The sequence below is a fragment of the Hermetia illucens genome, chromosome 4 (genome assembly GCF_905115235.1).
Source record: "Hermetia illucens chromosome 4, iHerIll2.2.curated.20191125, whole genome shotgun sequence".
Taxonomy (NCBI): Eukaryota; Metazoa; Arthropoda; class Insecta; order Diptera; family Stratiomyidae; genus Hermetia; species Hermetia illucens.
In genome coordinates, this window is record NC_051852.1 from 22204111 (window position 1) to 22230890 (window position 26780).

The 26780-nt window shown below is 41.8% G+C and overlaps 1 protein-coding gene across 5 annotated transcripts in view; it reads left to right on the forward strand.

Moving 5' to 3' along the window:
• The window catches only part of LOC119653379 (phospholipid-transporting ATPase ID), a 324122-nt gene that overhangs the window by 248824 nt on the left and 48518 nt on the right, over positions 1-26780 (forward strand). For all 5 annotated transcript variants that reach the window (XM_038057925.1, XM_038057924.1, XM_038057921.1 and 2 more), the window contains exons 4-6: positions 15434-15646; positions 19179-19271; positions 25454-25697. In XM_038057925.1, the coding sequence (XP_037913853.1) occupies positions 15434-15646; positions 19179-19271; positions 25454-25697 (550 nt within the window). The remainder of the gene's footprint in view (positions 1-15433; positions 15647-19178; positions 19272-25453; positions 25698-26780) is intronic.

Here is a 26780-nt window from a genome sequence, read left to right on the forward strand (position 1 = left end):
TGTATGGTGGAGATTTACCTGGGCTATCTTAGTGCTGGCCATTGACCTCATTAATGTTTGGAACTCTTCTTCACTGTCGGAGTGCTATCCTTTTAATTTATTTATTTATTTAATGAGGACAATACACAGAAAGCAAATTTCTTATCACATATTGTCCTCAGAGGAAGGAGCAAGTAAATGGCATATGTTACGCTTAAAGCTAGAAAGGGACATAGAGTCAAAGGACCCAAGCTGTAGGGCATTGTAGGACCGGCAAAACCTCGGGATCGGAGAGTGAAAGTAAATCTCGAGCCCGGCGAAGGGTACATGAAAAATGTCTGCATTACGTGTGTTATGAGACGAGGCGATACAGAAAGTAATATCCGAGTTGGCGGAGCAGTCCATCAGACCATTGCAGAGTTTGAAAAGAGTACACATATCAAGGAAGATACGGTGTTCCTGTAAGGAGGGGAGATTGAGGGTGCGGAGTCGTGACGGATAATCAACCCGTGGAAGGTTCTTTTTGTAAAAGAGGGTCCGGGTGAATTTGCGTTGTACAGCTTCAAGAGCGCGGCAGTCACGGATGCGGCAGGGTGACCAGACTACACAGCAATATTCAACGATGTTTCTGACAAAGGAATTGAAGAGTGTTAAGGAGGCCTGGATTGAATTAAAGTCGGAGGAGGAACGTAGGATAAAACCAGACATCTTGGAAGCTCTATTGATGATGACAACGAAGTGGGAATTGAAACGAAGTTTATCGTCGAATATTACACCCAGGTCTTTGAAGGAGGTCAGTAGTGAAAGAGGTTGTCTACTGAGAGAATAGGAAAAGGATGATGGGGAGGGTTTAAGCGAATAGCGCATCCAGTGACATTTGTTGACATTCAGTGTCAGCTTGTTGACCGAACACCAATGGGCTAGATTATCAAGGTTGGACTGTAAGAGAGCACAGTCTAACGGAGACGAAACAGAGGCAACCAATTTAAGGTCGTCTGCGTAAAACAAATACGGACAGGTGAGGATGGAGGCGAGGTCATTGATAAAAAACAGGAAGAGTAGGGGGCCAAGTGTAGAGCCTTGGGGAACACCAGAGGAAGGAAAGAAGGAACCATATGAGTGACCATGAAAATAAATTTTGCAGCCGAGTTCGTTAGTAAGCTCTTAAAGATATACCAACAAAGACATCAACCTGAAAACTGGCATACAGGGCAATCAGGGATATACTTAGCGACTACCAGTAAAAAGTTAGACCTTATCAGAACCCTGTCCTAGTATTGAATTTAAGTTGAATTTAAGATTTCGTAGGTAATGATGACCCACTTGCTGATTGTCGTCTTTCTTGCAATCGATCTGAGCAGACATAGGCCGTTTTTCAGTGGAATTTTGATATGTTATCGCCTCACAGTTAGTCCCACTTCTTGCACTTTGCTTGTCAGTACTGTACGACATGCCAGTAGTTTTGAATCCTTTTCCTGCTTGAATTTTTTTTGTTCTAAACTAGAAGGTCGTACTCGTTATTAGAGACGCGGGTTCCAACATTTCGTCCATTAAGTGAAGAATCCCCAAACCACAGCCCATAGTTATTCCCTTTCTAGGGACCTCGTCAGCGTAGACTATCATGGAGAACCTGAATGATGACTGTTTATTAAACATCTTTGACAATTTAGGACTTATTGACAACATTTCTGTCGCTTGCACTTGCCGTCGATTCGCTGGTGTCATTTGCCAATTGATTTGTAAAGAAGTTGTAGATCTTACAAGGGTCCAACAACGCAGCGCTCCAGCAGATTTAACTCAGTTTCTCTCCATATGCGGAAAGTTTATAAAACGTGTTAAAATGGATCCTGTTTGTATTTCGAGCCTCTTAGATCTCCCTCCGATTCCGGATTGCTCTGCTCCTTTTGTTAAACATTGTTTTTCTTCTAGTCTAGAGGAGGTGGAAGTCGTGTCAGTCTCTTATGATTTTGTGTGTGACAAAATGGAATCATTCCTGGAAAACTGTACGAATTTACGTGTTGTTACCTTGAGACGTTTCTCTCCAGGGGAAGAAAGGCGATTGAACTCACTTCACGGCATAGAATCTTTGTGTATCTGGGGAAGCCCTATCAGTGGACAGTGTTTACTGAGGGCCACTAACCTCGTTGACTTGAGTTTAGCCTTCTGCTCCAAAATTAATCCCAGATATTTTAAGTACATTCTGGAAAATAATAAAAATTTGAAAAGGCTCAATATGCGAAGATGCATTTCTTTAAAAAACACTAATATTGGCCAAGCATTAGGCAAACATCAGAATATTGAACGGATATTGATTGATCTAACGTTCTTCGAAGTTCCCAGCGTCTTACCCGAACTCCCCAATTTAAAGCAAATCGCAATTTTCAACAACTACTCTCTTTGGTCTCAATACAATCCCCCCAGAGCAGATCTTTTCAAATCTGTTCTGAAAAAAATGTGCAACGACCATTTCCGTACCCAAGAATCGTTGGAACTCCATTCCTGGGATTTTACACTCATTACAGATTGGCCTCCTTTCCAAAGTTTGACCAACTTAAAATTAATCAATGCCAGAGGCCTAACTGATGGCCTTCTGAAAAAAATAGGTGAAACCTGCAGGCTTTTGGAGAGAGCAGATTTGAGGGCATCTGTGAACCATGTAACTGATGAGGGCTTATTAGATTTTGTCAGGACCTCAAAAAATCTGAGTTACCTGGACATCGGAAGTAATATGTGGTACAGTCAGAGGTTAATCTTGAGAATTGGTGAAATTAGACGTGATATGGACATTACAGATCCATTGACTATCGCGTATAATAGGTGGATGTTCCCAGAGGACTGGGTAAATTACAAATTACATACTTACTCGGATGAACCAATTTAAATTTGTTTCTGTTCGACAGGTGACGCAGGATGATGATCCGAGAAAGTCACTAAGGTTGATCTCATCTGAAAACCCAAACGATCTGGACTACTGTTGACAGGCAATGTTTCTATTGTAATATTTTTGGCGGAGAATAAACATCAGTTGTGTGAGCTTAGACCCATTTTTTGCTAGCATGCTGTCATTGTCCTGTCTATTAGAAAATCCGTAGTAAATTTGTCATTTTATGGGCGTGCTGTAGGGACTGGAGATATATGGTAATTTGAGCTCCGCGAAGAGCATGTCAGGTACAATGCCACAGCTTCACTTAACTTATGGCGGAATGAACGTCCAAAAACGGGCCACTAAATCCGATAATAGCTCAATCTCAGTATTCCAACTTCGTGTGATAGCAAGGCCCTCATTCACTCCGATGTCCCGATTCCGGCGTGAAATTGGCAGCGTCTTGCAACCTCACAAGGCGGGTAGAAAATAATGGCCTGCTCTTACAGTCCCTGTCAATCGTCGATGCCTTACTCACCGGCAATCTAACGCCACTAGTCGCACAGACCTTAATCTATCAACCGTTCAGAGATATCCGGCAGTTTGGCGAGTAGTCTCCATAACTCATGCTGATATTCCATACAATGATGAACCTAATGGCTCCCAACCATTCATCATTGAGAGAACATCAACTCTATAATCAGACGGTCTCATGGACACGAGCTCGAATTATTCCTCGACGCTCTCCATGCTCTCGAGCGGAGGCTTATATACCTCTTTAAAGGGTGAGGTAAATAAGGAAGCTGTCACTTGTAAAGAGAGACCCTGAACTCTCTGCGCGTGGAGCAATCTTTGAAAGGAGAATCGAAAGGTTGATAGACCGCGCATCGGATCAAAGATGTGTGGTCGTGGTTCAATCGAAAGCACGGTGAGGTTGACTATTAGCTGGGTGTTTTCAATTTTACCTGCGGAGAATCGGGGAATCACAGTGGTCCGACTGTATTTATTGCAAGGACGTGATGGATGATGCCTGTCACACCTTTTTCTTCTGCAGAAGTTGGGAACGCCATTGCCATTACCTTTCGATGGAAGGTTGGCTGTTCTGTGCTAGTGTTCTTTCTGCGTTGGTGTATGGGAGTAGGAAAGCGAACTCCTAACTCCGCCATACTATTAACATAGTAAGGGAGGAGGGTTTGAGGCAACGTACTTTGTACTACCCTCAGTAAAACAAAAATAAAATGCTGATCAGGGAAAGAGATGAATAGAGTATAGTTGGAGTTATTCCACTATGCTAAATCCTACCTTATTTCTGCTGATGAGAGGTCTCGCGACAGGCCGACCAAGAAAATGCATCCAATGTCATTAGAAACAAGATGATCGGATCGAGTAACGAGCCTCGGAAAAATGCTAGGGCGTCCACTTCAGTCGACGCGGCAGGACGAGCCCTGGTCCTGTCGAGAAATGGGCAAGGGTTTCTGACGCATGGACGATATCGACATCATGGGAAAAACGACCCGAGACGTACAAACTGCCTTCATTCAGATGGAGAAGGCGGCACAAGATTTCGGGCTACACATCAATGAAGGCAAGACAAAATATATGGTGGCAATGTCAGCACCAAAAACCAACCAACCAACAACATCAAACCGCAAGGTCAAACCGGAAGGATAAAGATAGGAGAGTACAACTTTGAGACCGTTGATAATTTCTCCTCTCTAGGGTCGAAAATCACAACCGATAACAGCTACGATGATGAAATCCGCGCACGGTTGTCAGCCAACAGAGCTTATTTCAGCTTCCAGAAACTGTTCCGCTCGAAACGTCTCACCATAGGGTCAAAGCTCTTGTTATACAAGACAATGATCTTGTCAGTTCTCATGTATTCCTCGAAGACTTGGGTTCTTGGCAAGAAGAACTGCGAACTCTTGGCCGCGCTCGAAAGAAGAATCCTCCCAAGAATTTTTGGCCCCCTACATGAGGACGGACGATTCCGTAGCCTACATAACGACGAAATCTATGAGCGATACCATGACCGTCCGGTTGTGGATAAAATCCGGCTCAATAGGTTACGGTGGGCGGGTCACTTAATCCGTATGGGTGATGATAATCCAGCCCGGAAAATCTATAAGGGCAATATCTATGGTAGAAAAAGAAGACGAGGCAGACCCTGCCTGAGATGGAGCGATGGCGTAGGTCAGGACGCCAGACAGATTTTAGGGATATCGAGTTGGTGGACCTCGGCGCAAAGCCGGGATGTCTGGAGTTCCTTTTTAAGGCAGGCCTAGACCAGATACCGGTTGTTGCGCCGTTGATGATGATGATTTACTTTGAAGGTCTTTGATGTTTCGGCCTTTTCCGACCCAGAGCTCCAGTATTAATGTGACGTCGATATCTTTCTCTGGAAGAAAAACCAGCTGATTATCGGCACTACCATAAGCATGATCTGCTTCCATAGGGAGTCCATCAAACCCTGTCGATTTTTCACGATCGGTGTGAACGTGTAACTAACGTGATACTTTCCATTGAACTATGGTTTTCGGTTTTACTGGCGTACTTTCTTAAGAAAGCGGCCATTTTAGCTGATATAAATATTACAAATAAGCTCTAGGGGTAATCATGACCTGCCTGTTGATTTAGGTTTTTCTTAGAATCGATATTGGCCCTTATTTTCTGGAATCTTGATATTTTATCGGTTTGTGAGAAGTTTGCTCTTGCTGGAGGTGCATGCACATTTACTTCTATTTTTTGACTTCTCTTGTGAGTATTGTGCGACGTGCCAATGGTTCCAATTTGTTGGGAGCTGAGTTGTCCGCCCCCGAATCTCAATTCTATATAAAACTCAAGTTGCTCAGTTGCCGCGTTTAATTTTTTGTTGTGTTCGAATTTATAAGGTAGTAGTTGCTACTCTGAAGTGTGATTTTCAACAGTTCGTCCATTAAGTAAAGAATTCTTAAACTTGTTAGAAGCTAAACAAGGCATGACCACAGTTGTTTCCTCTATAGATACCTCACGAGCGTAGACCATCATGGAGGACCTGAATGATGACTGCTTATTGCACATCTTTAACTACTTAGAACCTATTGACAAAATTTCCGCCGCCTGCACTTGTTACCGTTTCGCTGGTGTCATTTGTCGACTGATTGGGAAAGAAGTTGTTGATCTTACAAGGCCTGGGAGACGCAGCTCTATATCAGATTTAATTCAGTTCCTCTGCACATGCGGAAAGTTTATAAGGCGTGTTAAAATGGGTCTTATTTCTGCTTCCAGGTTCAAACCTTGGAATTTTCCTCCAATTCCGGATTGCTTTTCTTCAAACCTAGAGGAAGTAGAAATCGTGGGAGTCCCTTCTAATCGACTGTGGGACAAGTTGATATCTTTCTTGGAAAGCTGTGCCAGTTTACGTGTTGTTACCTTGAGACCTTTTCGTCCAAGAGAAGAGAAGCCATTAGGCTTATTCCGCAGCATAGAGTCTTTGTGTATCTCGGCAAGTCCTATCAGTGGACGGTGTTTACTGGGTGCCTCCAATCTTGTTGATTTGAACTTACCCTCCTGCTTCCAAATTAATCCGAAATATTTTGAATATATTCTGGAAAAAAATAAAAAGTTGAAAAAGCTCAATCTAAGGAGATGCTATTCGTTAAAAAGCAATAATATTGGCCAGGCATTGGAGAAGCATAAGAATATTGAACAGATTTCGATTGATATAAGGTTCTTCGAAGATTCCAGTGTGCTACCTGAACTCCCCAATTTAAAGAAAATCGCAATTTTCAACGACGACTGTATTTTGTTTGAATACAACCCCCCTTTGGTAGATTATCATTACAAATCTATTTTCAAACAATTGTGCGACAACCATTCATGTACTCTAGAGTCATTGGAACTCCATTCCTGGGATTTTTCACTCATTACAGATTGGCCTTCTTTCCAAAGTTTGACCAACCTAAAATTAATCAACTCCAGACGCCTAACTGACGGTCTGAAAAAAATAGGTGAAAGCTGCAAGCTCCTGAAGAAAGTGGATGGATGATGTAACTGATGAGGGCTTGTTAGATTTTATTAAGACTTCAAAAAATCTGAGTTATCTAGATATTGGAAGTAATGTGTCGTACAGTCAGAAGTTAATCTTGAAAATTGCCGAAATGAGACATGATATGGGCATTAGAGATCCGCTGACTATCGCGTATAATAGTAATCTTAGATGCATGTTCCCAGAGGAGAGGGTAAGTTACAAATTATCCCTATGCAGGGAGATTAACAAATTTAACTGTGTTTGCCTTTGACAGTTAACTCAGCATGTGGATCCGAGGAAGCTAATAAGGGTGATTTCGTCTGAACATCCAAACTATTTGGACTGTTGAAAGGCAGTGTTGTTCTTGTCATATTTTTAACAAAGAATAAACATCAATTACAAGATCCTGTGACTTTGAACTATTTTTGTTTGCACGTTCCATTGTCAGTAGGCAGTTTTGCACTGTAAGGATAAGATCAGCGAAACGTCTTATAAAAATAAAAATGTCTATTCACCTTCCTGGGTTCCTGACGCTTTTTTTCGGCTAAGCCAGAATGTGGAACTTTCTAAAGATATCAGCACAAACCGCTGACGTGCAGGATTCGTTGACGTAAATCCGCGCCTACGTACTAAACTACATCCGTGTATCCTTCAATCGCTCACCCCGCGGAACTGTCGTTAGATGTTACTTCATAGTGCCGGCTAGTAATTATGCTGTCATTCCTGTAAGACTGCCACTCGCCTTTCCCTTTCCGCTATACAGAGCTCTTTTTCCACAGTAGTTGCGGATGTCACCAATTACTGCCATTTGTCTTCCGGCTGAAGCATGCGCTCCACCATTCACGGAATATTGGTCCTCCATGCCGCAAAGCGACTGCAATAAAATAGGGCATGCTGTGCGTCTTCTTCCTCGTCTGGGCAGGTTAGGCATTCTGGCGAGTCGTCATACCCGAACCTGTGTAGATATTTGCGGTACGCCCTGTGACCAGATAGAAACTGCGGTGGCAATTGATCCATATACGGATAATCGGAATCATCTTATACGTCTATCGGCTTTTCGTTGAGCTATCCCATCGCTCTTGATCAATTGCACAGTTTTTTGGGTTGTCGTCCTTCTAATGTAGATAGTGACATCTCTTCAGTCAAAATGTCTACCGGCAACAGCCCGGCTATAACTAACGCCGTGTCATCTGATATCGTCCGGAAGAAACAAATCAGCGTAATATGCTTCTACTGTTTTCCGTAGTTGTTAATGCTGCAGCCAGCCCATACAGGAGCGACATAGAGCACGACTAGACTAACGACTCGAGGTAACAACGCTCCACTGACGTATTTGGGTCGTCAATATTTGTCAGCTTTCGCGGGGGTGCTGCCTTCACCAGTGCTGCTTTCTTTTCGACGTAATCTACAGAGCCTATTTCAGCTTACAAAGACTGTTCCGCTCGAAACGTCTCATCATAGGGTCAAAGTTCTTACTGTACAAGACAATGTTCTTAGCAAGAAGAATTGCGAGCTCTTGGCCGCGTTTGAGAGAAGAATCTTCCGAAGAATTTTTGGTCCCCTACATAAAGATGGACGGTTCCGTAGCCTACATAACGAGGAAATCTATGAGCGATATCATGACCGTCCGGTTGTGGATAAAATCCGGCTCAATAGGTTACGTTGGGTGGGTCACTTAATCCGTATGGATGAGGGTGATCCTACCCGGAAAGTCTATAAGGGCAATATCTATGGTAGAACAAGAAGACGAGCAGACCCTGCCTAAGATGGAGCGATGGCGTAAGTCAGGACGCGAAACAGCTTTTAGGGATATCGAATTGGTGGACCTCGGTGCAAAACCGGGATGTCTGGAGTTCCTTATTAAGGCAGGCCTAGACCGGATACCGGTTGTTGCGCCGTTGATGATGATGATGTAATCTACATGCGCTTTGAATTTAAGTCTATTGTCGAGCATCACATCTAAGTATTCAACCGCCTCCCTATGGTTTGGCTTCCAACCCGAAGTATTCCAAGGTTTTCCGGCTTGTTATCAACACTGCTTCTGTCTTGTGATCTGCGCTTTTTCGCGTTTGTTTGGCTTTTTTCCGTTGTTCGTTTTGTGGGTCTCTCTTTTGGGGCATGTTGGGGTGTACTCGCATGGGTTGTTCCGTGCTTTGGTGGGAAGTCCTGTTTGTTTTTCTCGTGTAGTTTTTTCGGTTGTGAAATCCCTTTGGCGTGGTGAAGTGCCGTTAACCGCGGTTTTTTTTTTGCGGTAGATTCTACCGTCAGTGTAACGGCTTTTGGGACTTTGCCCCGATAACTGTAGGTAATCTGATTCTAGTCTGCCTTGGTTTTGCTTTTCACTGAGCACCCGCCTGATCTTCCGCCTGAAAAGACTCCGGGTGGATTTCTAAGAAATCCTAAGAGAAAAAAAGATGGTCAAAGCCAAACCGGTAGCAAACAGCCCAAAAACTAGAAAGCCTACTGATCCGAGCCTAACGTCTGCACAAATGGAAATTCATCCTGACACTACCTTAAAAAGGCTCGCTTCCGGCCAACGACTGTTGTGGCGAACTCTGTTGTGGCGGATAAGGTTTTTTGTCAACCCCCCAAAAACTAACAAAGTTACTACCATTAATTCCTCCGAAATTTATGTACTTACCACTAGCCTGAACACTGTTAACGTTTCCTGTTAGGGAATTCCTTCGGAACCTGCTCTGGTGGCAGCTCCAAATTTTGCTCCCCAAAATTTGGTGGACTAGGCTCCTACTAATAAAGCGGAAGCTTCGCTCTTGTATGATCTCGTAACCTAGAGGAAACGTTATCCGGGCTTAGTGGAAAGAATTAGGATTATATCATGAAATCAAACTGCTTACTGCTCTGTACGAGCCAGCTTGAGGACTGTGAAAGTCCTCTTCAAGGATCCTGTTAATGCTACTAAGCTGTTTCGGGATGATCGTTTGACTTCCTTGGGCTTCAGAGCCTTTATACCTTTCAGATGCGTTTACAGATGTGGGGTGATTAGAAACATCCCCCTCTGTTATGATATACAGGCGATTGCAAATGCTGAGAAACAAACTCGCAGAAGTCGTTAGTCGGGTGGTGATAGAGTACCTTCGACCACTGTGAGGGTAACTTTCCCAGGGGGACAACTTACCTGATCATATCTTTTTCGCTAACATGAGAGTCGAGGTCTCCTACTTCAATCTAAGGGTGTCGCAATGCTTTAAGTGTGGTAGATCGGGCCACATCAACAAGTTGCAAGAAAGTTATCTATTAACCATTCTCCCCTCTCAAAGTTTATTTCGGGTTTTAAACTAATAGCAAGGTTTAGGGAAGACAGTTATTCGTTTCCATCAAGTCAACTAGGTCTCAAATTATGATATTGTCTAGCTCTCAATCTCACTTCTAATTTCGTGATCGTGTCTTCTCTAACAGGGAGTTGAACACGGCCTTTGGTAAGCACCTCACTTTTGGTGAGAAGTATAACAATATACTCATCACTGGGGATCTTAATGCTAGGTCCAAACATCTGGTTGGTTGGTTAAATGGAAACAAATCGCGTATAGGCGATTCAGGGTTAGATCCAGGACTGTTTGCTTGCATCAATGATATCCTTTTACACATTTCGATAGCAAAATGTAAAAGTCAGCAGGTGTTGGATGTGGTGCTGGATGTGAAGAGCGCCTGTGATAAGGTTGTTTTGGCTACCATTAGCAACACAATGCCACATTTCCGCTTTCCCGCTGAGATTATTTTATAGGTGTCAAGGATAATGGCCAATCGGCGCCTACTACTAGGGCTAGACAGCGTTCAAGTTGGAAATGGCATTCCCCAATGATGCGTTTAAGTCCAATGTTGTTTAACGTCTATACAACAACCCTGCATAATAAATGCGCTGATAGCATTGAAATTTTCCAATATGCGGAAGATTTCCTCATTTTGACCACTGAAGACGATTGGTTGTCGACTTCCAAATGTTTGCAAGGGCAGGTAAAAGTGTTTATTGATGAATCCTGAAAATTGGGCTTACCAATCAATATAACCAAATCTCAATCTATATCCTTTAAGAAAAGTAGGGTAACACCCCTGCTCATTAAAATTAATAATCTTACCCTTACCCATCTCAAATCCCTCACCTTTTTAGACGGGGAGATAATGAGGGCGAGTTCGGTCAGAGACCACTTGAACTCCATTATTCCTAAAACCGTAAAGACAGGTGGGTTGATTAATTTTTGAACTGGTTTTTCTTGGGGTCTCACAGTCCTTAAGGCCATCAATCTGTATAGATTTGTGGTAAGGCTCATTATAGAATATGCCGCTACGTCCGCTATGAATCCGCCAAAATATTTTGAAAACAAGTACAACTCAATATCTGCTTATATCCTGGGAAGAGGCTTGCGTCTGACGAGAACCACTTCATTGCACTAGATTTTTGCTTTGGCCAAACGGCTGCCTCTCCGATTCAGAAGGTCCCTCCTGGCAGCCAAAGGACTCTATCAATTAAAGGAAAGGAATCCCAATACCTATCATTTGGTGGTTCAGAATCCGGATTCTGCAAATGGTCTCTCCTCGATCTGTAACTTGTTTCGCAACTGGCTTGACACTATAATTCCCAACCTCTAATAAGATTCAGATTATCCTGTCGTATTGGTGGAGCTGGGGGTTCTGCCAGAGGTGGCCGGCTGCGAGTTGCAGAGCGGTGGAGGGCCTCAAATCAAGGATTTTCTGGTCCTTGCCTCTGATGCTGCGTTCATGCGTGGGTGGGTCTGCCTGTGGGGTGGTTGGTCCGGATGGGACACAAACCTAACGTTTTTCCATGTATATTAGTTCGATTTTGGCGGTGGAACTTTTTGCCGTCCTTCAGGCCACCAATGTGGCTTTTAGGATGGGTGAGGAGAAGATTGTTATCACTATAGGCTTTCTCCATACTTGTAAATTACTCAAACAAACTACGCCATCGCATCACCTAGTGGGAAAAACACATTCCCTTGCTTCTGATCCCCTTTTTAAGTCTTGAAAAGTTCTATGGAGACGGCTTATTTTTTGGCAGGATCCGGACCATTTGCCAGCTTGATCAAGTGCAAGTTACTGTTGGTGTTTAGATTGTCCACAGTACTTTTGAAACTATCATAAGCGTCTAGAATATCTTAGCTTTGTGAGATATTTGCCAGCTCTTTGGGGGTCTTAAGGATTTGTGATTCCATTTTTTTATATTCAGAGACGATAAAGACTGGAATAGAACCTGTAGCTTGGGTGGGGCTGTTGGGCTTACCCTGCCTTGCATTGTGCTTTTTGGGTAATTTTATTGCTACGACTTGAAAAAAAAGACACTTGGCTGGCATCGGCTTAAGGGGGTCATCCCGTGTGTCGGGTTGGAGAAATCGATTTTTTTTTTTTGCATGAATTGTATCTATATATAGTGGAGAATATGTGGGCAAAGGGATTTTCCGATATTCCGAGTCATTCAGAAATTACAGTGTTAAACAGGCAAGGAGTTTGCAGTCGCGGCTAGAGTACTCGATGAGAAAAAGCATCGAATCTTTTTTTACCTGTTAGTTTTTTACCTGAGCCTTATAATTTCGAACACAGGTATAAATATGAAAAGATGGAAAACCAATCAATTGTCTAAACTTACTTGTTGTTTGGAATAAAAAGGATAATCCAGTCTAGAGTGATCACTGAAAGGATTTCAAGCTATACTCAGTTATATTTGGTTCTAAGTATTGTGCTGTTTGTGCGTTCAGTGATTTTTTTAAATGGATCGTACGAAGGGAGGGGCTTTAACGTTCAACGTCATGCTCGCACTAAAAAACGAGTATTTCATGGCTATCGATACTTATCAGAGAAGAAAAAGGATTTCGCATCAACATCAGCAAAGAAACTTTTAGCAAGCATGAACATGGATGTTCCAATTGCGACAAGTTTTGGATATTGTATATTGGATTTTGCTGGAGTTTTCTCCGGTAATTCTGCAAATTTCTGCAAATAATAAAATATACGTAGTAGTAAAAAAGGAATGCGTAGGACTTGTTGAGAAAAGAATGGGAACGCGGCTTAGAAATGCAAAGAAGAATCACAAAGGCATTGGTGGAAAGGGGCTGGAAAACTTACTGATAAGGTTATTAACGACCTCACTACATTTTTTGGGATAGCTATTCGTCGACACGCAAATTCGATAGAAGGAATGAAGCAAGAAATTTGGGAAACTTTCTTCCATAAATGTTCTACAGACGAAAATCCCCAGCATCAAAATTGTCCAGCAGGCGAGGACAGTTGGTGCAAATGGCGCAAAGCTAAAGGAGAACCGGATAGTTTGCACTACGAGAAGGCACCTTTGACTGAAGAAGTTCAAACAGTCATCAAACCAATGTACGGAGGTTTCTCACGAGATGATCTCTTGAACAGATGTTTAGGAGCAGAAACCCAGAATAACAATGAATCGTTAAATGCATTGATCTGGACTTTCGCTCCTAAACACCTTCATTCTGGGGCCAAGGATGTAGAAATAGCCACTTTTCTGGCTGTAATTATTTTCAATGAAGGATTCAATGGCATTCTCAAAATCCTAGTGACAATGGGATGTCAAGTTGGTCACATATGTCAGGTTTATGCCGACCGCCTAAATGAAGCGCCAATTTGGCGGTCCGAACGACGATCGACTGATCTCTCTAAAAGAGCCAGAATTGAAACCAGAGAGCAACAATCGGCGTTACAAGACTTTTTTGAAAAACTAGAGGGTACTCTCTATGGACCAGGTATAGCAGATTAATGCTGAGTTAAAATTTTACTGTTGATAATGACATTTAAATTTTCAAATGCGTTTTTCTCGAAACTGCATCTTGAAAATCGGCTGCCACCGTAGCTCAAAATCTATCAAACCAAATTCTTTGAAATTTTCACGACTTCTTTAATACATATTTCTACGGTCCACAAACTAGGATAATTGCAATCGGATGGGTCGTTTTTTTTTTATTCATAAAAAAAGCCGTAAAAAAAAACCAAAAACCAAAAAATTAAGTTTAAAAGCCCACCAAAAATTTACCTTTTAATATTTTCTAATTATCCTAGTTTGCGGACCGTACAATATTGTCCACATTAAAATGCCGGTTAGTTTTTTTTCTTGAGATGAACACAGCGCCCTCCAGCGTGGCAGCAGAAAAACACCTTTTTTTGGAGGTGGGCGCATAAATTGACACGTATTCGAAAAACTAGCTACGATATCAAGCTGAAAAATTTATCACATATACTAGAGATATCAATAAATATATGATGAAAAAATCACGTTTCTATCTTTATCCAGTCCTCCAAAATAATTTTTCAAAGAAAGGCAAAAAAAACGGCCTTCACTCGGGATGACCCCCTTAAGAGTTCTTCAGATGTTTCCGTGCGACGGTCCCGAGGAGCGGGAAGTGGGAGTGAAGATATTTGTCCGGGTTAAGGTCTTTGAAAGAGTTGTAGAAAGTGTTACTGGCTTCTCCTATGGTGATGTTTTGAATAGCCGCTAGCTGAACCAATCTCGAATTTGTCATTTTAAGCTCTTGTAAAATAGGCAAGACTTTTGTCCTCTTAACCGCATCTTAAGCTTCATTATTATACACGCAGATTTTTATGGTGTGGCCAGCGGCCTGCACTTGTACCATTTAATGGGTTTCGAGAGTCTACCCGAAGACAATATGAAAAAAGCTAGTTTCACAGTGGTGGAAGGTATGTATTCTTGTGGGTTCCTAGGGCTACTGTTATTTAGGTGTGAGTCCCTGATTAGCTTGACATCGGAGAGGGCATCCCTGAGTATCTTATTCTCCGGGAAGAGGAGGGGCACTCTTTTTGATAATTTCAAATCGGTAAACGAAGTTTTGTGGTATGAAGGGTTTTATATGAAGCGATTTGACTTTAGAGTTATGGAGAAAACTAATTGTATTCTCGGAACTGTCAAAGATTACTTTCACCCTCGTAAGTAAGTCTTTTTGATGTTCCAAATGCTTTTTAAGCTCCTAGTTGAAGAAGAATTTGAGACCATCCAGGCTAATTCTGCCATTCTCGAATGTGACTCTATCTACTATTACAGGGTGGCTTTTCCTTGGCGTTTCGAAACCATAAAAGATTTCGTCCGGTTGGTGATTTTCTGGAAAGTCCCTGTGGGGAATATGGATCTACGATCTTTTTTCTTAACCATCTAGCTTTGGGGGTTTACGTTTTTGAAGTCAGTCCAGCGACTCACCCCGGCTTCATCCGTTTGCATATCAAGCTACGGGTCAATTTCACCACTTTCTTTAGGGTTTAGAATAGCTCCGCCCTCGTAGTCGATCTTGGTTAACTCAGGTGGTCATTTGGCTATCCCAAATTTCATCAAGTTATTACAATATTATGTTTAACACTTAATATTTAGTGTATCCTTATATACACAAGAGGCGTTAAGTTTGCTGCAAAAGTCCACATAATAGTATCAGACAACTCGCTTGACTACATTGGTTACTTCGACGTGATGCTTCACTAAACATGGAGTTCTGGATGTTTACCGTATATCCTTATGAATATTCATTTTTTAAAATTCCTACAAATTATCAAAGATAAATAATTTTATTCTTTTTTCTTCATTTCAGAATAATTACATTAAAACGTCCAAATATTCGTTATTAACATTTCTACCATTGAATCTACTGGAACAATTTCAACGTCTTGCCAATTTCTACTTTCTATGTTTATTGGTATTACAACTCATACCAGCAATTTCATCGTTAACGCCAATAACAACGGCTATACCTCTAATTGGTGTATTGGCATTGACGGCAGTAAAGGACGCATACGATGATATTGTAAGTATATTTTTAATAATTTTCTTATTGTAGATATATTTAAGAAATTAGGTAAACTTCTAACCTGGTCACACATCCACTTTGCAACTGATGTCAAAACTAAAATCTCCGAAAGTACTAGTGAGTAGGAGAGAAAAGCTGGCACCACTATTTGATAAGATAAACAATTCGGAATACCGGAAGCTCGTGCTTCGGGTATAAAGGTTTTGTGTTCATCTCATCTAAGAAATTTCAACGCATATTTTTCTACCCGTATACAGCTTCAAAATTACGAGACATACGTACATATTACAGCCGTAGATGTTACGCTCACCCTAAACAAACAAACTGCCTATTTTCGAATACTGCACACATATAGGCACGTATATAAATTGATTGTACCCATATTTCCGATTTACTTCTTATATCTATTTGAATTAGGCACTACCCGCAAAGTTCATTAGCACACATATATTATATACCTACATTCACACATGTCTGGTTGACAGATAACTAAAAAACTAAAACAAAATAATTCTCTGCGACCCAATTCATAACAACTCATTTCGTTGTGGTATTGACGAATTGATATGTGATGATGACGTCAACAAGGTTGTAAAGTGCACGAAATTCACAAAAAATTGTGAAGTTTCACCTCCTATAACTTTGTTAATAATAGTTCGATTTGCTTCAAACTTAACCAGACTGTGCACTATGTTCTTCTTTACACGTATGCCAAATTTTGTACTTCTGGAATTAACATAAGGGGGGTGCCGGGTAAATTTCTAAAATATGGAAATATACTATTATTAACTTTATTTGTGCAGATATCGGAACCAGATATATTTTGAGGCCTAGATTTCGTAGAGATGCACTACTGAGATTTTTTTCAAATTTTTCGGTTGGATAGGTTCTGAGAACGAGACCTGTTACACTTTTTGGGGGTCATATTTTGAGCCGTCACTCCCCTATGTTTCACCCAATATCAAATATTGAACCAGTTTCGAAAAGTACTAATTGAGACCTTTCATTTGATACCCCACATGGCTACATTTTATGAAAAAAAAATTTGCACCCTCCTTTCACATGTATGGGGAGCCCCCCTTAAACTTAACACAAAATGGCGTCAGTTGCTGCATGTAAAGGGAACGGCAGATCACATACTCCTACCAATTTTCGTGACAATCGGTTCAGCCGTTTCTGAATAAATCGGCTGTGACAGACAGGCAGACAGACAGACAGACAGACGGACAGACAGACAGACAGACGGACAGACAGACATCGAATCGATTCTAATAAGGTTTTGTTTCACACAAAACCTTAAAAAGCAGGTGACGCTTCTGTGCCACGTCGCACTGCATCCAACAAATAACAAACAACCCCCCTCCCCCCAGTCTGTCTTAAACCAGATGTAGCCAATGCAGTGGGATCCGAACTCCGGTCCGAATTAAAGATTTGCACTCTCATTTCGAAAAGTAAACCTGGTCACCTCAAGAGGCTATGCAAGAGAGCGAAATTAGACCTATGTGTGGGGGGGGGGGGGTTTGGTGCTTACAAAGTGTTCAAGCCACTAAACCAGGGTAAACTCTCACCGTCAATCCCAACTCTCATTTCCTGCAGGGTATTATTACCACTTTTTTGCCACAAGTTCGAAGTGAAGAAATCCTACCAACTACTCGTAAACCCCGACGAAATTCCTGTCCTTGAACCTGTGAAGAAGATTACCCCAAATTTAGATGGCATCCCAACTAATGCTCCGTTCGTGCCCACCAAGCCAAATTGAAATTAGTTCGTTCAAAAGTTTACAATGTGCTTGAAAGCCCACTTCCTTCTTTCAAATGAACCTAGCGCTAATTCTGGAGCCAAATAAGGCCAAGGATAATTTACAACAGGCATAGATCGAACACAGAAAAGGAGGAAGTTTATATAGTTTAGATTCCGAATGTCAATGTAATCAGGGTGTTAATGACAATGGGGGCCAACAAATCTTGATTTGTTGGCCCCTCTTACTTACCCTTAATTCTGCGAGTTGGAGCAAAATAACTTAAGTGCAATAAGGCGCTCCTAAATATTTGATGCGTATCACTACTGAATTCCTCCTGGTGAGGTTGTTGTGATATGATTCAGGCGCTGGACCTAAAACGTGCGAGACCAGGGTCCCACAAGGCTAGGTCCTCGATTATCTTCTGTAAATAATAATATATGAATACATTTTGACCCTAAAGGGGTGACCATTTTTCGCTTTGCAGGCACAACGTATTAAGGACATTGAGATCCTGCCTTCGGAACCCTGGTCTTGCGCTGACAGGGCATAAAACTAAGTTAGTTCTAATAACGAACTGAAGAAAAAAAACCTCCATAAAGATCAGGATTAGCGGGCAAAGCATATATTCGCAACCAATGCCCAAATATATGAATGTCATATTTGACCAGAAACTCAATTTCAAACAAGTAACAAATTCACCTGGAGTTATTACATCGCTGGTAACTAAGTTGCCAAATATACCTGGTCCAGGGCAAAATTGTGGTCTCTTATCTCAGGAGTTTTTAGCTCGATTTTGCTCTACCTGTCTTATGTCTGGGCCTTGGCGTTAGTGAGAAAGTCAATTATATAAAGGAGTGGACAGACAGTGGGGCAGCGTCTGAGGAGTTGCCTCTACCCTGGGACGAAACCGTAAGCTGTCTTCATTGCCTCTTGATTTTTTATATTTCGATGATGAGCCCGAAAAGGCGGCTCCCTGGACCAAAAAAGTGAGAGTCGGTGACTCTTTGTTTGGGCCGGTGCGACATCAATGGATGGGGACTTAGGACCCCTCAAGCCCTAAACAAAAAAGTACGGTCACATGGTTATTCTGTGATCCCTTCATTGAAGAATTATTTTTTAATCCCAATGGAAGACTCTTTTATGAGATTTATGGTAGCAAAGGAGGGTTCGGGTACTGGCCTGACGATCTCTTTGCCCTGGATTCGGGTTCCAGTCGTCGTTGAAGTTTGTTTTCGTCACTGTGAGCATAATAATTGCACAGCATTAAGTGTGATGACAATGAGACTGAAGCATAATCTGACTGTGTGGATGCCCTATACTCCCCAAAGGAGTGAACAGGAGATAAGCAAGCAATAGAGGTTTCTGATAATTGGTAACTCGTTTTGGCTAAATTTCGATTATCTCAGAATTGAAAAGCCAACATTTCTTGTCTTGATTTCGATATTTGCCCTTTATCAACGTTAAAATCTCGCCGAGCCTACTGTCCTCGCATTCCTCCAAACCACTAATCACTGTCCATTTCAAACCACACTCCCCAAAAACATTATACATCCGTGAATAATACAATTGAGAAAAAGGACTAGAATTAGAGAATTTTGAATCAATCTAACAAAAAATTTAAAGTTGCTCTGTAGGTCCTTCTGCGCAACTCAGAGTCATAAAGATTGCCAGTTCTTATTTAGTTTGATATGTACATAAATGTCTTCCAATGAAATCATTTGGTTGAATTAAAACTAATTTATTCCCATTCACTATCGATTCATATATTTTTCTTTTTTTCTTCCGCAGCAACGTCATGTGTCCGATTCTCAAGTGAATAATAGAAAATCAAAAACTTTTCGAAATGGAAAACTAGTTAATGAAAAATGGTCAGGTGTACAGGTGAGTAAACTGCTAGCATGCGTATAAACTCTATTGATTAAAATTACAATTTTAATTGGAGATGAATTTATATCCGCCCATACCTGATGAAGCATAGAACGCTAACCACCCATACCATCATTTTTCACTCTTTTTCACCATAGATAAAGTAATTCACTCGTTCGTCGCAAAACTTCTGATTTGAAAACGAAATTTGGTCATATTCCTCCATTGAATTGGATAAAGTTTCATAATTGACACTAAAAACTGGCACTGACAGCCAGGGTCATGAAGACCCCGGAACTCGCAAAAATTTTGCGGCCCCCATTCAAATTTCTACATTTATCTATCCCAGGGTCCAAAAACCTTCAGAACCGGACATCTTCTGCTTCACGTAATATGAGGATGGTTACCTACCGGACTTTCAACATAAGATCTCCTAATAAGGCTGACGTTTCCTCTAAGGTTGACGATGTATGGAACTGCATTAACTTTTTGCAAAATGGACACATAAGTTACCTCCTCCTTTTCCCCTCGTTCGGCGAGAATGATCATGTCGGTCGTATTCTATTGGTTCTTCGAGGCTATCTTGTCCCCAGGTTCTCCTTTTGAAGTCCATTCCCCTTCCGAGATTCTAAGGCGGTTGACCCTTGGCGAACATTTTCAGCCAATTTTTTTTGTAATTGTAGCTCTTTTGTTTTTCTTTTTGAGTTTGTTGTCCAATAGATTCGTTCAATGCTTCCTGCAGTGTTTTTAGATTCTAGCTGCTCCAATTTCATTTCTGTCACTTGAGTAGCCGTCACTTTTGTCATCTAGTTCATTTTTCCACTCAACGCCTTTAGGCCTCCTCATGTGCCAACTGAAAACCTCTTATAATGATCCATATGTTTTCGTGTACTTGCTCCTTGCTAAATTTACAAGGTTCTACCATTTCATTACCGAGCGAGATAAAAGCGCCCGGTATTAGAATGATGTCCTTGCAACTTGGTACCATCATTTAGTTCCTGCTCTGAGAGGTACATTGAATGGCGCTAGTTTTTCGTCGTGATGGCGAAGAATAACCTACTTCTAAAAGGATTGAAAATCTTCTAAACACATTTACCAGAGGATGGAGGTATGATATTTCCTTTTTGCGGCACTGCACCCTATTTCGGACTTTGGTTTCCTTCAATAATTGCCTCCAGCTATCTGGGTCCAGGGACCGCGGGTTCCTTTAATTTCTTACGCCTAATAGTGTTTCATCATCGACGTCGACTGCGGCTTCCTAGCTTTTCCTCGGCATTTTAACTTGCCTTTCTTCAATTTTCCCCTTGAGTACCCTATTTTGTATTCTGCTGTCACCCATATGCTGTATATAGCAAGTCTACTGCAGTCTTGTCATTCTATCTTGATCAATACTCCTGGCTCATCACAGAATTAGCATAACTAACTGTTACCAATATTTACGTCCTATCTATCTAGGTCCTAATATGCAAAGCCATTCAGTATTTTTATTGTTGCCTGAGTTAAGTTCCGTGGCAAAGTGGCACAGGTTTGATGAAGGTCCAAAGGGTTCGGCGTGAATACTTGCCGTGTGAATATAATCCCATTATCCTCTTCGTATACAGATTGATTTGGAGATCACAATCAGAGTCCCGTCGTAACTAGCACCATGATACAGATTTATACTGAGTGCAGACTCAGCATTTCCACCAGTGGATGCGAGGTCTATCTAACATCTCTGCCATAACCAAGGGGTAGGAATCCCGAATCGCAGCCATTTCAAACGAGTTCCATTGTATGCTTAGGTCTGATGACCCTGTAGATGAACAGCTTCGTCTTCCTGGGTATCCATAATAATCTTCTGTCGAAATCGCGTCCTTCTTCTGGTCCACATCATAACCTTCGTTTTGTTTGCATTTACCTTAAGTGTGATTTCATTTGCTGTCATATCAAGACCTGCCAGCGTCTCTTTCACACCGAGAAAAGGTCGGGACAAAATACTAATGTCGCCAGCGTGGGCTACTATCTGATCGGACTTAAATAATAGCTTCCTTTTGAAGTTAATGTTGAGTTTTTTGACTGTCTTTTAACCCTTTTTGTGTGACAAATAAGTCAGCGTATTTTGAAAACGTACTTGAGCCTGAGCCGCCTTACTATTTGCCAATTAGGTTTTCAGCATAAGGCTCTCTGGAAGTTCATAGTAGCGTGATACCTCTGTAGTCTCCGCACACCAGTTAGCCGCTTTTTAAAGTTTTGTGTGAAACCAAAACTTATTATAATCGATTTTGTCTGTCTGTCTATAATATCCTATTTACTTGGAAATAGCTAAACCAATTGTCACGAAATTTGGTGAGATCGCGTGGTCTGTGAATTCCTTTACATTCATTTTGCACTGTGTTTAAGAGGGGCTCCCTATATATTTGAAAGGGGAGTGTATATTTTTTCATAGAATATGGTATCAAATGAAAGGACTCAATTAGTACTTTTCGAAACGGATGATACTTTGGATATCAGGTGAAACATAGGGAAGTGAGGGCTCAAAATGCGTTCCTCAAAAATTGTAACAGGCCTCATCCTTGGAACCTATCCAATCGAAAAATTTGAAAATAATCGCACTGGTATATCAATACGAAATCTAGGCCTGAAAATACATTCCCTTTCGATATCTGTTTAAATAAAGTTATAAATAGTATATTACCATATTTTAAAAATTTAATCGAACACCCCCCTTAAGTGCATGCTAGAAGTACAAACGGTACGGTACGGTGCGGCTATAAGTAATCATATAATGTATAATTTTGAAAAGTTTGACGAAAACCCAAGCGGGAGCGGTCTAGGGGTTCCAAGAAGTAATACGTTTACCATTTCACTCCCACCAATTGTGCTGCCATCCTCGTCTGTGCAGAGGCTAGTTAGTCAAATGCGCATCTGATGTTCTTCGTCACAAAGTTATTAAAAATACTCCGCAGACTCTCGTCAAAAGGTTCCCTCTTCTCACATGTAAGCAACTATATTTTGGAACAGGGAGATCCACAGTTGATGCTGTCATGCAAGTCGTGGATGCCATTCGTCGAGTGGAGGCACATAGCCGACGAGCTCGATGGATAGTGCTCCTCGTAACGCTTGATGTCAGAAACGCCTTTTATTCCGTAAGATGGAAAGACATTCTAAGCACAATAGAAAGTACTTTCCACGTGCCGAACTATCTCTTATGGATATTGAGGGACTATCTGCTCTATGAAACGCTAGAGGATCAGATGAGGATGAAGGTCACGTCGGGGGTAGCGTAGGGATCTATCCTAGGGCCGGATCTCTGAAACGCTTCCTATGATAGTCTACTTAAACTCGACATGCCAGAAGAGTCGCGTCTGGTCGGTTATGCAGATGATGTCGCTGCGCTTGTTGCTGGACACATACTGTCGAACAGGCACAGAACAGACTTGGCATATTAATGCAACGGATAAGCGGATGGATGACTACCCATGGTTTCAACTTTGCACTGGAAAAAAAAAACGAAGTAGTCATCCTGACTAAAAAGAGAATTTCGACCATGCGTCCCATATCGTTCGGCGAGTCGATAATCGAGTCAAAACCAACGGTAAAGTACGGTAAACGGTTGACTCTTGACTCAAAGATGAGCTTTTTTGAGCAAATCAAAGAAGCAGCGTAACAAGGCTGCAGCCGGAGTTTCGGCGCTAAGTAGACTAATGACAAATATTGGGGGTTCTACGTCTAGCAGGCGACGTCTCTTGATGAGTTGAATGCAGTCGTAAAGGTGTGGGCTGACGCTTTTAGCAAGGAGATATATCGTAAGTGTCTCGCGCAAGTACAGATACAGGGAGCTTTCGGGGTGGCGTCTGCGTATCGCACTGTCTCTGAACCGTCCGTGATGGCGACCGCGGAGTGATCCCTGTTGCCCTTCTTTCTAAGGAGCGTAAAGCCATATACAAGCGCAAGGGTAAGAGCCAAGGTTGCTAGTGAAAAACGGTAATGCACCCTACATGAGTGGCAACTCTCTTGGCATGGCTCATTGACAACTTAGGTAGCTGAATTGGAAGCATGGTGAGACTGACTACTTCCTTACCCAGTTCTTAAGTGGACATGGAGGTTTTCAGTCTTAGCTGCACAAAATTAGAAAGGGACGAGCTGCGGATAGTGTGTTTTGCAATGGAGTTGTGGACGGCACCCATCACACCTTTTTTTGTGGACGGTGAGGTGGGATTCGTCAGTAGCTCTATTTTAACAGAGGGGATCTCCTCTCGACAGCATTGTCGAGGAGATGCTGAGGAGCGCTAACAGTTGGCGCCGTGTTGCACATTACATTCGGGTCCTTCTCATTGCAAAGAAGATAGAGGCCGACCGGTGGAGGAGCCAGATGCCATGGGGTTCCTTGAACTGGCAGTTCCCTTCCTCCTCTCCCCTCTGTTGGTGAAAGAAATTCTCTGATTTGAAGGCTCCCCAAGGTGGGAGAGTTCTGGGGCTAACCTGAAGTAATGTAACGATTCCTGGCTAGCTCTCTGACGATGGGGAGATGTTTAGTTGGTAGTTCGACGACGTACCGTTGCGGGAGTCTAATACTGTACGTAAATGCATTCAACTACCAAACCCCTTAAGTGCTCAAGTGCTTTTATATATTCGAAGCAGTACGAAGCATGTCGACCTAACAACCGATGTATTACCGAGTTTGACGTTGAATTCACTAAGTAATATTTTAATTTCATGCTGGTGCAGCGAACCATAAAGCCGCTCCACGTGGCTACTAAAATTATCTTCATTGTTGCGTCTTTATCTACCGTTGGAGTAAACGCTTTGATGAGCCAGAAGTTGAAGAAAATAGTGTTTATTTGGAGCGTTGTTTTTAATGACTAGTGTTTGAGCCCTCAAGCAAACTCCAATCGGGATGGAAGTGACCTGGTATGTTCTCTTAACATGCTTGTCAGAGTGGTAAGACTAGCCAGGATGGTGTAGTTATTCCAGATATTCTGAGCCTTAAGCTGAACTTTCTTTGAATCACTATAAATTTTTGATAGATATGTTGCCTAAAACCCTCCTCTTTTGCTTGCTTTTGAAATCACCATACTATATAGATAGGGTGGTGCAAATAGCCTGAACAGTATTCTTGCTTAAGAATAACTAAATTTTTCATTTATGACACATGAGTGCATAGTTCAGACACAGTAAAAAAAATTGACGTAAAACTGGATGGTCCTCTACCTTTACTTACTGAGATAGATACCATAAAGCGGAAGTAATTGGCTGCAGTAAAGTAGATATGATGGTCCTGGGGGTTTAACGTGTATACCTGTCGTGTCTGCATAATCCCACGGTCCTCTTCGAATACCATAATCAGAGCCCCGCCGTGGCTAGCACAGCGGTACTGATATAAACTGAGCGTAAGCTCCGATGAGACTTACTGGCAAAAGCCACTTCAGATGACTCTCTTGCGGACTCGGGTCTGTTCGCCCTCCTCGAGTACGTAGGGACGTCGCTCCCCAATCGCATGACTGAAGTAGTGGAAAGTATTGTCCTTGTCCACCACAAAACCCAAATTTACGTGGACATCGCACACTCTGAGTAACTGTCCGCTTCTAAGGGTGCAAAATTTTTTATCTCCGTTCTGAAATTAGAATCACTCCTGACTGAGCCTAGATTCGATCTCCAAAGCAAACGGCTCTAATCATTTTTCTGGTCCACTGGACTGTATATTTTGTACTTATCCAAAAGACTAGATAAACATTGAAAATGTTCTCCTTTTAAGGTGGAAAACTTTTTGTTCAGCGTACACCGTATTTCGGGAACCAGTTGTTCTCTTGATCGGTGCAAATTCTTCTGATTGATCAATTCGTATATTGAATCCTGAAATATTGAGTAACAAATTAGTCTATATGATAACTGAGCCAAAGGAACAGCCTTTTTACTGCATGTTATCAGGGACCAGAATTTTTTGTATCTCTTCATTTAATTAAGATGAACCATTAATCTCCTCCAAATTAAGCATGTAAATATCGGTCTATGCCTACTCAGCTTTGTGGGTTGTGCGGAATTTCCTTGAAAATCTATAAATGCCTCACATTCTTCCACAAAATGTTGATAAAGCCATCAATCCTCTCCAATTCCACATTTAAATTCTACCTCAATTTAGTGCTATCGCACTTATAAATCTGTTAATTATACTCCATTACTACATTCATTCAATTTTTATTATCACTTTCGGTACGCAGGTCGGTGACGTTATTCGTATGGATAATAATCAATTTGTTGCTGCCGACATTTTACTACTATCAACAAGTGAACCAAATGGTCTATGTTTCATCGAAACGGCCGAGCTAGATGGTGAGACGAATTTAAAATGTAAACAATGTTTGCCGGAAACTGCTGAGATGGGTCAACGAGATGATTTACTGTGGAAATTCAACGGTGAAATTATTTGTGAACGACCGAATAATTTATTAAATAAATTTGAAGGTAAGAATATTTTATGGTTCTTTTGTCATTTGATTACGTTTGGCGTTTACAGAAAAATAGAGTGTGGATGTCATTTGAATTGACCTCGACCTTGAAAGGTACTTTTAATCATCAACACGCGAAAAGCTTTAATTTTTGTCTTAAACGTTGAAGGATTTTAAAATTCTCCATGTAGTTCCCATTGCAATTCAAGTGGGTCCGAAAGGGGCTGAGGCTGAACAGAATTGCTCATGCGTTGTAAACTCTATCTTGCAATTATATTCGCTCTCAAAATTGCCCCCGAGGGAATCGTCCTAGAATTACATGATGCAGAACAGTGGAGGGGGAGTGCAAGCTTTTCAGAAAGCCCTGCGGACGCCGAAAAAACCTCAACAATGGCGCATTGGTGTATTTGACGTGCTGTGCCCAACAGGGTTTATGTCAAATGTCAACTTCAAGATGCAACATAAATAGCCCAAGATGTCTATCTTTTATCTGGAAAATATAATTTTGGTGAATTATTCGATCTAAATCGCGCATTGAAAGATAATTTATAAGAATGGGAAGAGAAGCATTGACAAAATTCCTTAGATTCTTTTCAATGAAGAAGGAAACATGATCCGTCACCCAGTTACCTCAACAATTCGGGGTGGACGGTTGGCAATAATCGTTCTCCCAGAAAGTGAGATATGTTCGCTATGCCGGAAAACTATCCTTCTTGAGTTTCTCACATCATTTTTTAAGGTTTTGGGTAAAACAAAACCTCTGACTGTCTTTTTTGGTGTGGTGGAAAGCTCGAAACCCACCGATGGCTCCTACCATACTGTTATGTGAGACTTTTACTCACTAAAACCACCTCCTCCTCCTTCGCTTACCCCGCGGGACTGCCATTTCGGTGTTACTTTGCGGGGCAGGATCAGTAATGAACGGTGGCTCCTGTCGTTATTTGAAACTTTCTTCCGAAGCTCCTCCCTCCTCAGCAGTGCCCCGGAGTCAATTTCTGCCTCCGCTCTGTATGCGGCGATCCGCGGTCGCATCCTCCGGAATCATCACGCATCTCGGGCAATATGGGGAGTCGTCACACCCGAAGCGATAAAGGTAAGC